Here is a 14,079-nt window from a genome sequence, read left to right as displayed (position 1 = left end):
CTGTTTTTCACCTTAAAACCAGATAATTTCCCAGAATTATCTGGTTTTAAGGTGTTTGTTTTGCTTAAAAATATATGAAAGTCCTTGAATTTATCTGAAGAACTCGCTGTCATCAGCAAAACACGAGCCGACTCACAGCCTTGTTGAGTCTTTGTGACGCTTTTAAAAATAAAATGATGAATGATGAGTTTTTTTCCACAGCAGGTTTCACATGCTCAGGTGTGGTTAGACTTTAGGTGTCCAATTTTATTTAAAAAAAAAAAAAAAAGAAGTACAAGATTGTGACTGCCTTTAAGTCTTTTAAAGTTACCCTGAATTCATTCATTAAAAACCACATGATATTTTTGCAGCAGATGTCAAGCAGAGGGAGCAGCACAAACATCCTTTTCTGCAGGATTGATAGAAAAAGGGAAAGTTAGATGTGCAGCAGCCCAAGAATAGACCTCTAAATAAAAATATTTTGTTGTTAATCATGCTGACTTACTATTCATTCAATCTTCATTTATCTTATGAGTGACATCAAGAACCCTCTTTTAGAAACTGCAGCTGTTGCAGAAAAAATACTGCAATGAAACGGTGTGACGATGCTGAAACAAAATTACTTAAAATGATGCTAAGCAGATGTATTTTACTCAAATGTTACATTTAATGCAAGTACTACTATATTTATTACTGTAATCTTACTGCTTGGCAACACAGATTTGGAGGTTTTGTTGCCCGTGTTTGGAATATTGCTTGTTCCGTAGTTTATTACAAATAGTACATTGTTGGTTGTTATGAAACAGTGTTTTTCCAGTACGGTTTGGTAAAGTGGCGAAAAAAAAAAAACGTTTTAAATGTTGAGTCACTGTCAGGATGAGTCCAGTGTTTGTGTGTCTGCTCACCACCTCCGAGCGCTGCCAATAAATTACAAAAAACGTCTGGAAAAGTCTTCCGTTCTCGTAAGTGTCGATTCGTGAGCTGCTGAACGCCGCGGAGACAGGAAAATTCATTTTTATTTCAAAATAAAAGTCCGATTTGCTTGGGAGCTGGAAGAAGCATGGAGGAAGAAATCTAATTAATTAATATAGATTTGGCGAACAAATTAACACACAATTCAATAATCAAATATTCACTGAAGACTATCTTACCAGGAACAAGATTTCTTTACGTCTTACAGATGGTTTTTTACTACTACAAAAAATAAAATAAATTTAAAAACTCTACATAATGAAATACATATTTTTTAACCTCATTATGTTTGCATTCAGCGCCATACATTCTAGGCTTGTATAACCAGTTAACAGTCACAGAGTCTAACATTAATATTTTTAATAATATTTAAATTTATATAGATTATAGATCCATATTATATGAAGGTCAATATATTTGTAGAAATTTATTTTATTATTTTTTTGCTTATTCTTATATTAACCTCCAAATGGTATAATTTTGGTAAATATGCTAAAACTAATCTGGTTACTTTATATGTTCATTTTTTTTTACATAAATATGAAATGAAAACATATTTAATAAGCGTATCTATACTGCCTAAAATATACGACAGGCAAGTAAAATGACTGAACTGTATTTCCTAAATTGACACAGTGGAAAATTTTTCTTTCGTTTTGTCTCTTGAAAACGCTTATTTTGAAGGGTACCACGAGAAGTTGGTTTTCACACCGTGGCGCTTGTGTGAGCGTGGATATAGCGGCAGCATGTTTGGTCAGTGAATCACATATCTGCACCGTCCCCGTTATCCGCCGGTATAAATAAGAGCGTCAGCGAGTCTGGAGCAGCTTCAGACGTGCTGGAGTCTCAGGAAACAAACAGAGGTGAGTCAGAGGGGCTATGGTTTTTGCAGGTCGGTGATGCTCTCAGGAAATCTGATCTTTTTATACGGGCAGACTGCGGTGGTTACAGTTTTATACAGGCTGCAATACATTTGAACAGAATAGAGCAGCACTCGTTTGCATTTTGCAGGTTTAGCAGATAAAACGTCAGAGTGTTAAAAAAAAAAAAAAGACTTCTAACTTATTAATTAAAGCATGTCCTGTTATTTTCACTACAGGCACTTATTTTCCATGATGCAAAAATACTCCCTGTAGGTGATTGTTGTTTAAATTGCTTACTCATGGGCGTGACCTCTATCTCTGGATCAAAACAACTGGATTAGGATGGATGACGTCCTGCGGTGGTTTACTTTAATAACACACTAAAGCATTTTACGCAGTGCTTGCTGCAAAATAAGAATATAAACATGCAACTAAATGATAACTCTGTGATGATAGATATATGCAGGATGTTAAAATTTTATACTATTACAGCAATACAGCTTTATTATTATTTCACATTTTCTGGTTTAGAAATAGCCCTGATTCCTCTGTGCCCATATGACAATTAAGTCCCCAAACACTTTAAATAATGAGGCCAGTGTCCCATTTATGGCCAATAGAGCCCAGATTATCTAGATTAGTCCATTTTTCCTGCTTATTTCAGTACCTGGAAAGTCATTAGTGGGGGGATTGATTTGAAAATAGAAGCAAAACAAGATCTTTTAAAAACACATGAATTTACCCAGGTAAAACTGCATTCTATTATTGCAAAATGTTAAACTATATAAGTGAAATGTGCAAATAGTTGTGCAGCAATATCTTGTAGGGTAACAATGACATAAAAGTAATGAATAAAGTAATATTATATACTACACTAAGGGATATACCATAGACTACACACAGAAATTATGCAATGCAATGAATAAATGTTGCAATTTTTGAAAATAAAAAGATGCAAAAAGTTGCAGATTAAAGATTAATTTCTCCGGACAAAATGGCTTTAAAGTCGCCTTTTATCAATAATCGATGTGAGGATCAAATAAAATATTTGTAGCAATAAATGGATAAATAAATAGTTCCAGAAAACAAAGGTGATGCGTGGGAGAGTGAGCGGAGGGTGCGATCATACATGGTGATTGTCTAAAATTTTAAAGCTGATGCTGAAATTTCTAGAAGAACATCTGGAGTGGAGGAGTGTTGGTATTTCAGTTGTGTAACCAGGCTCCCTGCAGCTGTTATTCAGCAAATAATGCAGCTCGGCCCCTGCATTGTTAATAGTTTTTATTTGTTTAACTTTCTCTCCCTCTCCCACACACTTTCCCTGTTTAATTCATCTGTGTTGTTCTTTTCAGCATTGTTCATTCTGTCCCCTCACTGAACGTCAAGGCTTACTCATCTTTTTCCCCCGTTCCCGTTACAAAAGGCTGGGCTGGACACATTCTGTTTACAAACCTTCCACTAACTGGCATGCTGTAATTCAATTCAATTCAATTCAATTTTATTTATATAGCGCCAAATCACAACAAACTGTCGCCTCAAGGCGCTTTGTATTGTGGGTAAAGACCCTACAATAATACAGAGAATTAAGCAAGAGGTTTAGTATTATGTGGATAATGACCTCGCCGTGTTTGCCATGTGTGTAAAGGCGCTTGCAGTTCACATAGGGAGGAGAAAGTGGGACATTTCTTTGTTCCCAGGTGGACGTCCTGTCCTGCTGAATTTGGAACTGCTGATGGCGTTTTGCTATTTTTGAAGGGCTGCAAAAATATCCAGGAAGGTCACACCAGCGCTGATTTGAGATTATCTGTAATGTGACCAGCTAATCATAATCAGATCATTTTGGGGTGTATGCAAAAGTTCTAGACATTTTTGGGGTGTCGCACATTGGTATGCATACTATACTCTGCTTGTTTCCATAGAAACAGGAGGAGATGGTGGGCGAGCGACTGCAAACAAAAATCACTGCAGAAGATGAGCAAATCCTCACAGACAATATGAAAGATACTAAGATACAATACTTTTATACTCTGTGCGAATCCTCTGTTTCACCTGAAATAGTTTGAACTTAGTTGTGCGCAGACTGACTTGAAAAAGCTTGAAAACAAACAAACAAAACCCTTTTGATTGGTCAGAACTCTAAATTAAAGAACTTTATTAAAAAAAAATTAACAGTTGTAAAAGCTGCATCCTGTTTAATCACAGCAGCAGTGGGGGCTGTTTCCAGTGTGTTGCCAAGTTGTGCAAACTTGCCAAAGTGGTGGTGGGTTACATTTTAAAAGCACATTTAAAAAGAAAAAAATCAGTACAAAAAGTCTTCTAACTAGATTTTTTTTTAGCTTTCTGCTATGTTTTGTGTCCTTCATCAGCGGACAGAGTTTGCCAAGTAAGCGTGTGTGTTATCTAATGGTTGACACAAGTGTGTAATTTTGGTTATTACAGACCAGTAAATGCTAAGCAAACCCTGATAAAGACTAAGCTCCAGAAGGCTCCAGAAAAACCCAGAGAATCAGCAACGCTCAGATAGACTGCCACATGAGTTTTGAGGAAAAAGAAAGATTATAGCTGACTGCAGAAATAATCAGCAGAGATTATACTCGCACAGAGAGAGATTATTACTTATACTGCCTAGGAAAAAGCTGCACAGAGAGGGGAGTAGGCTGCTTCATCCCACTGATGAGTTTCTCTGGCTTTGTCTGTCTTATGTGAGTGTGAGCAGGGTAAAATAAAAAGAAACCAGAAGCCACAGTCATCCGCTGCTGAATATGTCATTGTTGGGCAAACGGGCACCTGACCAAGCACACGTCAAAGAAGAAACGGGTGAACAGAAAAAGAGCCTACTGTTGTATTATATAATGCCTCTGAAAGGCACATTGGTCAGTGTCGCAGGAAAACACTGATCTGAAGTCAGAACATCATTTAATGGTTGAAACTGGGGATGCATAAGATCAAGTGTGAATTTGAATTATTTAGTGTTATCGATTGGTTATTTTTATCTTTTGCCAAGTAAGGGCAGAAAACTGCTGAGCAAACATGATCATTTTTTACTGCGTAGCTCCCTGCCTGCTTTTCTTCCAGCTTATATCGCCCTCTGGTGAAGATGCAGAGTCACTACACTGACATTTCAACAGAGTCAGGAGACGGTTTGGACTGAAACGGTTTGATTTATATTCCAGGTCTTTTGCATCATTTTCACATCATTACCTGCTGGCCCTGTAAGAGTCAGAGAGGATGCTAATGATGATGATGATGATGAAGAAGAAGGGATCGAAGGAGTCTTTGGCCTTGGTGGCTCTTCTTCTGGCCTCAGCCAGCTGTCTCCTTCCTCCTCCTTCAAAAGAGGATCTTAATCGTAAGTTTGTGCGGTGAAATAAAAAGAATGATCTCATATAATTCCACACTCTCATCTATGATAATAATATGATAGAAATGGCAATAATACTTATTTATAAGCTTATTTGGATAAGTTGTTCCTTTAAAAGGCAACAAATGCTTTTTTAAGCTGCAAAAGCTCTGAATAACAAAAAATTTCCAAGGCACTTTAGATTAATAATAAATGTTTTCATCATGTTTAATCCAAAATAACACTGGTGGGCATGTTTCAGCTTCACAAGCCTTTCTCATGGTCTTCCACTAACAGGAATCTTCCACTAGTGCTATAACACTAAAGGTATAGAAGATGACGTCATTTTGGTCCAGCATATTTGCAAAAGCTGAGTCAAAGAGCAGCACAAAGGATAAAAATAGCAGTAAGAGTTAATGTAAATAAATGTATATAGAATAAACAAACAAAGGTATTAAAAATCAAGGCCCTCATTCAGGCCTGGACATTTAGTGGCTTTTAATTTATGACAAATCTCCTTGCCTGTCATCTTTTGGTGATTTGTGCAATGCCAAGGGCTTATAATATGCATTCATTACTGTTATGGAGGTCTATGTAGTGTCTAGACACAGGGTAGTTGATATTCTCTCTGCATAAGCACATTTGTGGTCTGTTAGTCTGTCCTTTAAAGGTCTAAAATACACTGCAGCTGGGACATTTGCAGTCTGCAGAGGACAAACAGGGTTTTAAGCTCGATTTAATGATTGTAAATTCCTTCTAAAAATATAAATCATAAATGTCTTAGTTTGTGTTAAATTTGTGCAGTTATTCTAAATACAGGACGCTTTAGGTTTTGCAGAATAGAAAAATCTTTTGAAGTGACTCACATGGGAGCAGAGAGCAGAGGTCGACAATGAGTGCTATGCCAAAATTATATATTTGATTCAAGGGCATTTAATAAAAATTCACATTTTTGGCATGTTTTATGTGGTTTGCAGAGATTTCCATTCAGGGAGAAAAGTATCTGGAAAAACAAATTGAAAATGCCATTAATGGAGTGAAGGAGATGAAGAGTGTGATGCAGAAATCTTCACAGGAGCACCAGAAGTTTTTGGATGATCTGGAGAAAACCATGGAGAAGAAAGAGGTACAGTAGCACTAATGATACGTACTATATGCTTTAACAGTGCCTTTGGTGTCACTGCTGTAGGGACACGAGGAAAGCGAAGATGTCTAGTGATTGTTTTTTGGCCACGACAGACAGCAAAGTAATCTTTAATGCTCGAGTGTTTTTTTTAAGTTTTTTTTGTAGCAAGTACAAGCACATAAATCTGTCCCTGCTACAAATAAGCAGTTACATATTTCCTGAGAGAAAATACTTGGACAAATCTCACATTTAAGACAAAGGGACAGAATAACTGTTACCAAAGACGGCATGAGACTAAGTTTACATGTTTTAATGTATAGGAAGCGATGCGTACAGCTCAGGAGATGGAGGCTAAGTTGGAGAAGGAGGAGGAGGTTTGTAATGAGACCATGAAGGCTCTGTGGGAGGAGTGCAAGCCTTGTCTGAAGAACACGTGTGTTAAATACTACTCCCGAACCTGCAGCAGCGGATCTGGACTGGTGGGGCGTCAGGTCAGTCACTAAAGAAGATAAAATACTCTGCATCCTGCATCGTTCATAACTGGTTTACTGCAATATGTCTATAGAGCACTCAGGACAAAGTGGCTCTGATTTCTTTCCATATCATGCACAAGAATATGTTTCATAGTAGTTTTTAGATTTCATTCCAAGCCCCAGAAGATCGCCGTTAGCAAACACAACCAAACACATTCAAACTAAAGCACTAATACTTCCAGTACAGCACTTGCTCTCACCTTCCTCGTGCTTCTTCTCTCCCTCTGAGATTTTAAGACATCAAAGATATTTTAAGTTTGATTTGAAATTAAACCCACTACTTTTATCTGCAGCTGGAGGAGGTCCTGAACAGAACATCTCCCTTCTCCATCTGGATCAACGGAGAGAAGATCGACATCCTGGAGCAGGAAGGGCAACGGCAGAACAAAGAGTTTAAGAACCTGGAAGAAAAATACACAGAGATGGCCGACGGTGTGGACAGCATATTCACAGATAGTATGAAGGTATGGTTCACCTGCACGCTGGACTTGCTTTTACATATTTCCTTGTTTGCATGCAGAATAAATCTTTGATCACAGCCTTCTGTTTGAACACGCTCCCTACTTCAGTCTCTGTATTTCTTGCTTTCAGGTGGCTGATCATGTGCACTACAGCCCTCCTGTTTTCTATTTGCCTAACTTTCTGTCACCGTACACTCGCCATGGCAGAAGCATCCGCTCTCTGTTCCATGATCCTTTCCACGGCTTCCAGAACTTGTTTACCCCGATGATGGGAATGAGCAGGAACTTCTTCAGTTCCATGGGCTCCATGATGGACATGGACAGTGATGCTGTTCCCAATGAGGGTACGTTTTTCTGCCAGGCGCAATTTTTTTATTCAGAAAGTATTTGGAGAGTTATCGGCTGCAGAATCACAAAGGCTGCAAACGCACAAACCACTCATTTTAATTAAAGTGATGTGTGATGAAAGCTTTAAGTCTAACTACAGACTTTATACATTTAAACATAAGGTCTAGATCTTGGGAGACCTTTAAATTGTGTTCTAATGGCCAGCAAAGGGGGGGGGGGGGGGGGGGGGGGCTCGTCTGGTTGCAAAATAGTCAGACTCTATAAAAGCCTAAAGAAATGACTCTACAACTCACTTGATCTTTGATCTCAATAAACAATTTCCTGGTAGTTTTATGGTCTCAATTAATAGTTAATACTTGTATTCATGCCAACATTACAGTTGGCATGAATACAATCCTCTTAAAAAAAAAAAACAAATGAAAAAGAAAAAATCTGCCAACATATGAATTATATATATGTAGGGTTTGTAGTTCGCTATGCATTATTGAGTATTTTCATTTAAAATTGAAAAAGACAATAAATTATAAACAGTAACTGGTCACACCTGAGTACCAAATTTAATTGCGATAGATGAAAATTTCACTGAGATGTGAATTTTAAAAAGGTTGCCAGGGCTGAGAGATGGCCATTACTAAATATTTAAATATTTTTGGTGGACTTGACCTTTGACCTTGAAAATGAAATCATATGATCTTGGGCCCCTAGGGAATATTTCCATGAAGTTCCATCAATTTTGGTTCCCACCTTTTTGAGTTGTATTGCTAACAGACAGAAACAAAAAAAAAACCCCACAGGGGTGAAAACATAACCTTCCTCTACCGATCGGTGAGCGAGGTGACAGTGGCATACGGACAAGAAACATTCACATTCATGTGCAGAAACATGTTACCACTGGATTTTATTTTCATTTGAAACACTCATATTCTGTGTTTACGCCATCCACACAGATGGTAACATGAATGAGGATGTGATCATCACCAAACCTTACGGTAACGGCAGGATGACCTGCAGAGAGATCCGCCGCAACTCGGCCGGCTGCTTGAAGTTCCGCGATGAGTGTCAGAAGTGCAGAGAAATCCAGCACATTGGTAAGATGGTGTCTCATTCAAGGGTTAACTGACAGGACAAAACAGGGTTCTGACACAACAGACTTAGAATCTATTTACAGTTTAGACACTTGGAAAATACAATCCAGAGGGATCGAACAGATAGCTTTGTCTTCCCCTGTTTCTCATTTTTAAATCAGTGATATTTTCACACACACACGCGCGCGCGCACAGTGTGAAACAAAGTGCTGTTTAGCCATGCAAGCATCAAAGCTCTATTTATGGTGGTTTTAACTAAAATACTCTACTCTGGACAGAAGTATTGATTAACAGAGTCTCTTAATCTTAATCTAATTCAGGTGTCTTCAGCCACACTGCCACAGGCATATAAAATCAAGCACCTACCCACAAAGTCTGCCTTTGCAAACATTCATGAAAGAAGGGGTCATTCTAAAGAACTCACTGAATTCGAGTGTGCTGCTATAATCGGATTACACTGTTGCAACAAGTCACTTTGGGAAATTTCTTCCCTCGTGGATATTCCAGGGTCAGCTGTAAGTGTTATTACTGCAATGTGGAAGAATTTAAGAACCACGGAAACTTAGCCACAAAGTGTCAAACCATGTAAAGTTACAGAGTGGGGTCACTGAGTGCTGAAGCGCATAGTGCGGAAAAGTCAACAACCCTCTGCAACTCACTAACTGCAGGGTCAAAATTTTGCACAATAGCTGCAAGACATATGAGATTCCCATCTCTCTATATGACTTTTAGGCTAATTATATGCTAACATGTTAACAGTCAACATGACTATGGGAAACATGGTCACAGCTGCTAAATATCAGCAAGTCTACATACCTATAGCATATCTGTAGACTGTTCTGAAATCGAAACCTGACATCACCTTTGAGTTAATGCCTTAAAGATGGCTTGTTCCCCATCTTGTGTAAAGTATCTCTATCCTTTTATAAATGCAGAGGAGTCTGCCTTTTTCCTCAGTTGCAACAAGCACAGACTAGTGTTTTATCGTTTACTTTGCCTTTAATGAACTTATTGGATAGTAGAAGGTAGAGAGACGTGCTACAAAAGTCAAACTAGGAGACTGCGTTAGTGGTTGAATCATCCGTGTCAAACAAATTCCACTTTACTTCCTAAAAACAACAACAACAACAATTTAAAAAAAAAAAAAAAAAAAAAAAAAAAAAAAAAGCTCAGCCTTTGTCTAATTCATTTAAGCCTGATAAGCCAGTTAAGTGATTTCCCAACCTTACTCGAGCTCCATGATGTTGTTTCCCACGCAGACTGCTCCGGGAAGAAGCCTCTGGAGGGCCCCCTGAAGGAGGAGCTGGAGAAGGCTCTGGCCTTGGCCGAGCGTTTCACCCAGCAGTACAACGCCCTCCTGAGGAGGTTCGAGGAGCAGATGTTCAACACCTCCACCATCATGGACGAGTACAACAGGCAGTTCGGCTGGGTGTCTTCTCTCGCAAACACCACCAGTGACGGCATCTTCCGTACTCAGGCGGTATGTAGGACCACTGTGAAGGTCACTGTCGCTCTGAATTATCGCAGTTTAAAAAAAAATGCAATTTTAAGGATGCAATTTGTTATCTAGATACAGTTATGCTTTCAAACACTGTTCTTTTTCTTTTTTTTTGATCTGAAAGGTCTGAAAAACTGGTATGAGGTGTCTAAATGCCAGTATCTTCCCATGACTTGTTCTCACCAACTATTATAACACAAAGAAAAGCACCAAAATTCTGCAAAATTATACTTCTGAGAGACCTAGAAATGATTTTTCTTTTTAACACCAGTCATTTAAATAATTCTTTCAGTTGTAACTTGCAGAATAACCCGACAAGCTGAAACCCCCTCCTCCTGGTATTGCAGGTGATGTGCAAGGACTCAGATGAGAAGGAGCCTGGAGAAACCAAAGTGAGCGTGAAGCTCTTTGACTCACCATCTATGAACTTCACTGTGCCGGGCGAAATCCCCTGGACCGACCCCAAGTTCTCTGAGGTGGTAGCTCAGGAAGCTCTGGACCGCTACAAGGAAACCAGTGTGTGAGTGTCAGAGGACTGCAGCAGGCTGAATATCATCGTTTAAGGGAATATTTAAAAACTTTATGGAAGAGGACTTATTAACTTTATTGCTTAGAGTTAGACAAGAAGACTGACACCAAACATGAAGCCAGTAGAAGTATTAATTTACCTTTTCTTAACCCAGCACTGTTATTTTTATTTGATGCCCTCTGTGATGTTAACAGTATCTGGATTATATAGGATGAGAATTCACACATCGGTGGTAAATTCTGATCTCCATCTCTCTGTCTCATTTTCCCCCAGTGTGGTCAAATAAGCTCGCAGCTGGATTCACACCTGAACCTTCATTGTCTGCTGACTGGAGAATGTTCTGGATTCATCCAAACACACCCGAAACCCTGAAGCTAACCCACCGTTCCTCTTTAAGTCCTGCTTTTGCACAATTTAACCTCAGAGGTTTATATTGTTACAATAGGCCTGCTGTAAGAGAAAATATTTAGTAGATAACAGGCCCCACTGGTGTATAGTACCTGCAACAAACAGCCTTGCACAACTGGCAAACTGGTCATCTTTAATGGGAGTGGGGGTGGGGTGCATTGTGCAGTTTTATTTTTCTGGATTTGGAAAGTTATTTTTTGCATTCAGCAGCAAACATGAGATTAAAAATAATATTTCTTCCATTACAGATTCTGCCAAGTTTTGAATGGTTGCAATAATTTGAAAAAAACTTGATCACTGAAGTAATTTAAACTGCCTGATTGTCCCTTTTACAGAGCTCAGATACTGTCTGAGTTGGTTTAAGTGATTTATTGGCTGCCGCTCTGTAAAACAGCCTTGCAATGAAGCAATACGTAGAGACTGAATAAAAACTTGCTCAAACTTTTCTCTCTCCTTGTGCTCTGTGCTTCTCTTAGAGGGGTGATAAATAGCTTTGGTAAACAGAGAACTGCTGCACAGGTAAAACTTTCAAAGTTGTTGAACAGGTTTTATCTAACAGATAATTAACAGAAAGTCTTTTTGGAGACTTTTTTTTTTAATAACTTGTGCTGCAGTGGTTAGCAAGAAGCTCAGCTGGGACCTCTGAGTGAACTTCCTCCAGACTTCCTGTGGTGGACTTACTCTCAGGTTGATTGCTGATACTAAACTAGCTGTAGGTGTGGATCTAAGAGTGTGAATGGTTGTCTGTCTCTCTTTTATGTTACAGATTTGCAACCTGTCCAGGTTATACCCCTCCTATTACCCTGTGACAGCAGAGATTGGCTCCAGCTTCTCCGCAACCCCAAGGGGGATAAGCACTAAGCTCTGTCTTATAGTCAGGTGCTATATGTTTTTTTTCTTGCTGTGATCACAACTTGTTTTAAGTCTAACAAAGGATAGGGCCCAAAATCCCCAGATATGACCAGTTTATCTAAAGCCAATATAAACTCAACTAAGATTTGGATAAAGCTGCTTTCAACAGCTCTTTTGTTCACAAGGGGTCACCACAACAGGTCGCTCCACATGTTTGATTTGGCATATTCTTCCTGACGCAGTCCCAAAGGGATTTCTCTCTCCTCCAGGAATCAAACCAGGAATCTTTCTCTCGTTAGGCAAAAAGTCTTGGATAACCATACTAATCTGTTTCTTCCTAACACCTTCAACTCTCAGTGTGATAAATTTAAAATAAATTTGCTCCATATTGACATTTCATCAACATACTTTCAGCAGTTGTCAGATGTACATCCCTGCTGGCAGTTGGGGGAGGGGCCACTGAAGACCACTAACATGGTCATAAAAACAGAAGAGTTGAGTTTCTTGGCACAGTGTCCTGCTGGAAGTACAGATTAGAAGATAAATGATGTTTATTACCTCAACAGGCTGCCAGTCAAATCAGTAAGTGAACTCCAGTACTTGTGGAGTTAAAGTCTTATATGCTTATGAGGTGAAAATCCAGGAGACCGGCAATTTTATAAATGCTCAGAGTAGCCCATCTGGCATCAGCAATCATACCATGGTCAAAGTCACAAATGTATAATGTGAACACGAGCTGGAGCGCCTAACCTCTAAATTGTATCCATCACATTATTTAGTGATTAATGCATTAACAACCACATGCACCTGATAAAGTGCTCCATTTCCCCATGTTTTGTAAGGCCTTATTTTAGTGCAGTTTCCTCTTTTTACTGTTCTTCTGCAGCTAATTAAGGAAATGTACAGAAAGCTGTAAGAACGGGACATTAATTTACCCGTTTGAATAATTATAGTGAGCAAAACTTGTTTTCATGTAGCCTGTTTATTTATGAAGTCTATCTGAACCTATGACTTAAGATTTGGGGAAGCACCTTGGTGAGTTGTATTCCTAAAATGGATACACCATATTGACATATACTTACCAACCACACCATTAGGTGTGCCTGTTCAAGTGCTCATTAACACAAATATCTCATCAGCCAATCACATGGCAGCAACACAGTACATTTAGGCATGTGGACATGATCGAGACAACCTGCTGAAGTTCAAACCAAGCATCAGAACGGGGAAGAAAGATGATTTATGTGACTGAATGTGGCATAGCTGTTTGTGTCATGGCTGGTGAGAGTATTTCAGAAACTGCTGATCTACTTTCCCACACAGCCATCTCTAGGGTTTACAGAGGATGGTCTGAAAAAATAACCAATGAGCGGCAGTTCTCAATGACAGGACTACTTTGAGCTGATAGGAATGCAACAATAATTCAAACAACTAGTTGTTAAAACCAGGATATGCAGAAGAGCATCTCTGAATGCACAACACGCCAAATCTTGAAGCAGATGGGCTACAGCAGCCCCAGGTTCCACTCCTATTAGCCAAGAACAAGAAGCTGAGGTTGCAATTTGCATAGGCTCACCAAAATTGGAAAAACATGCGTGCTGGGGCATTTGGATGGTATGGTCAGAATGTAACTTATACGACTTAAAAGCACAGATCCATCCTGACATTGTATCAAAGGTACAGGCTGTTTTCTTGGTACATTTAGGGCTCCTTGGTACCAATTGCGCCTAAGTATTGCTGCTGACCATGTCTTCCTTCTGTGACCACAATGTACCATCTTCTTATAGCTGCTTCGAGCAGGATAACGCAGCATGTCACAAAGCTCAAATCATCTCAAACTAGTTCTTGAACATGACAATGAGTTCACTGACCTCAAATGACCTCCACGGTCACTTGATGTCAGTCCAGTAGAGCGGTGGTAGAACAGAAGATTCTCATCATGCGATGCCATCATGTTAATATGGACCAAAATCTTGAGGAATGCTTCTAGCACCCTGTTGAATCTATGTGGGGCTAACCCAGTATTAGTAAGATATAACCAAGTGGCCAGTGAGTGCACTTATCTTCCTTAGTCTGTTTTACTGC

General features: G+C 39.1%; 1 protein-coding gene across 1 annotated transcript; it reads left to right on the top strand.

Annotated features, from left to right (window-relative positions):
- Positions 1 to 1,678: 1,678 nt before the first annotated feature.
- On the top strand, positions 1,679 to 11,589 carry clu (clusterin). Its single transcript, XM_030721157.1, has 10 exons — positions 1,679 to 1,814; positions 4,988 to 5,163; positions 6,132 to 6,280; positions 6,601 to 6,771; positions 7,107 to 7,277; positions 7,405 to 7,618; positions 8,570 to 8,710; positions 9,967 to 10,187; positions 10,553 to 10,725; positions 11,008 to 11,589. The coding sequence occupies exons 2-10, from the start codon at positions 5,043 to 5,045 to the stop codon at positions 11,018 to 11,020; spliced, it is 1,374 nt and encodes a 457-aa protein (XP_030577017.1). The 5' UTR covers positions 1,679 to 1,814; positions 4,988 to 5,042; the 3' UTR covers positions 11,021 to 11,589.
- The last annotated feature ends 2,490 nt before the right edge of the window (positions 11,590 to 14,079 follow it).

The sequence above is a fragment of the Archocentrus centrarchus genome, chromosome 24, assembly GCF_007364275.1.
Source record: "Archocentrus centrarchus isolate MPI-CPG fArcCen1 chromosome 24, fArcCen1, whole genome shotgun sequence".
Taxonomy (NCBI): Eukaryota; Metazoa; Chordata; class Actinopteri; order Cichliformes; family Cichlidae; genus Archocentrus; species Archocentrus centrarchus.
This window is presented reverse-complemented; position numbering and strand designations above follow the sequence as displayed.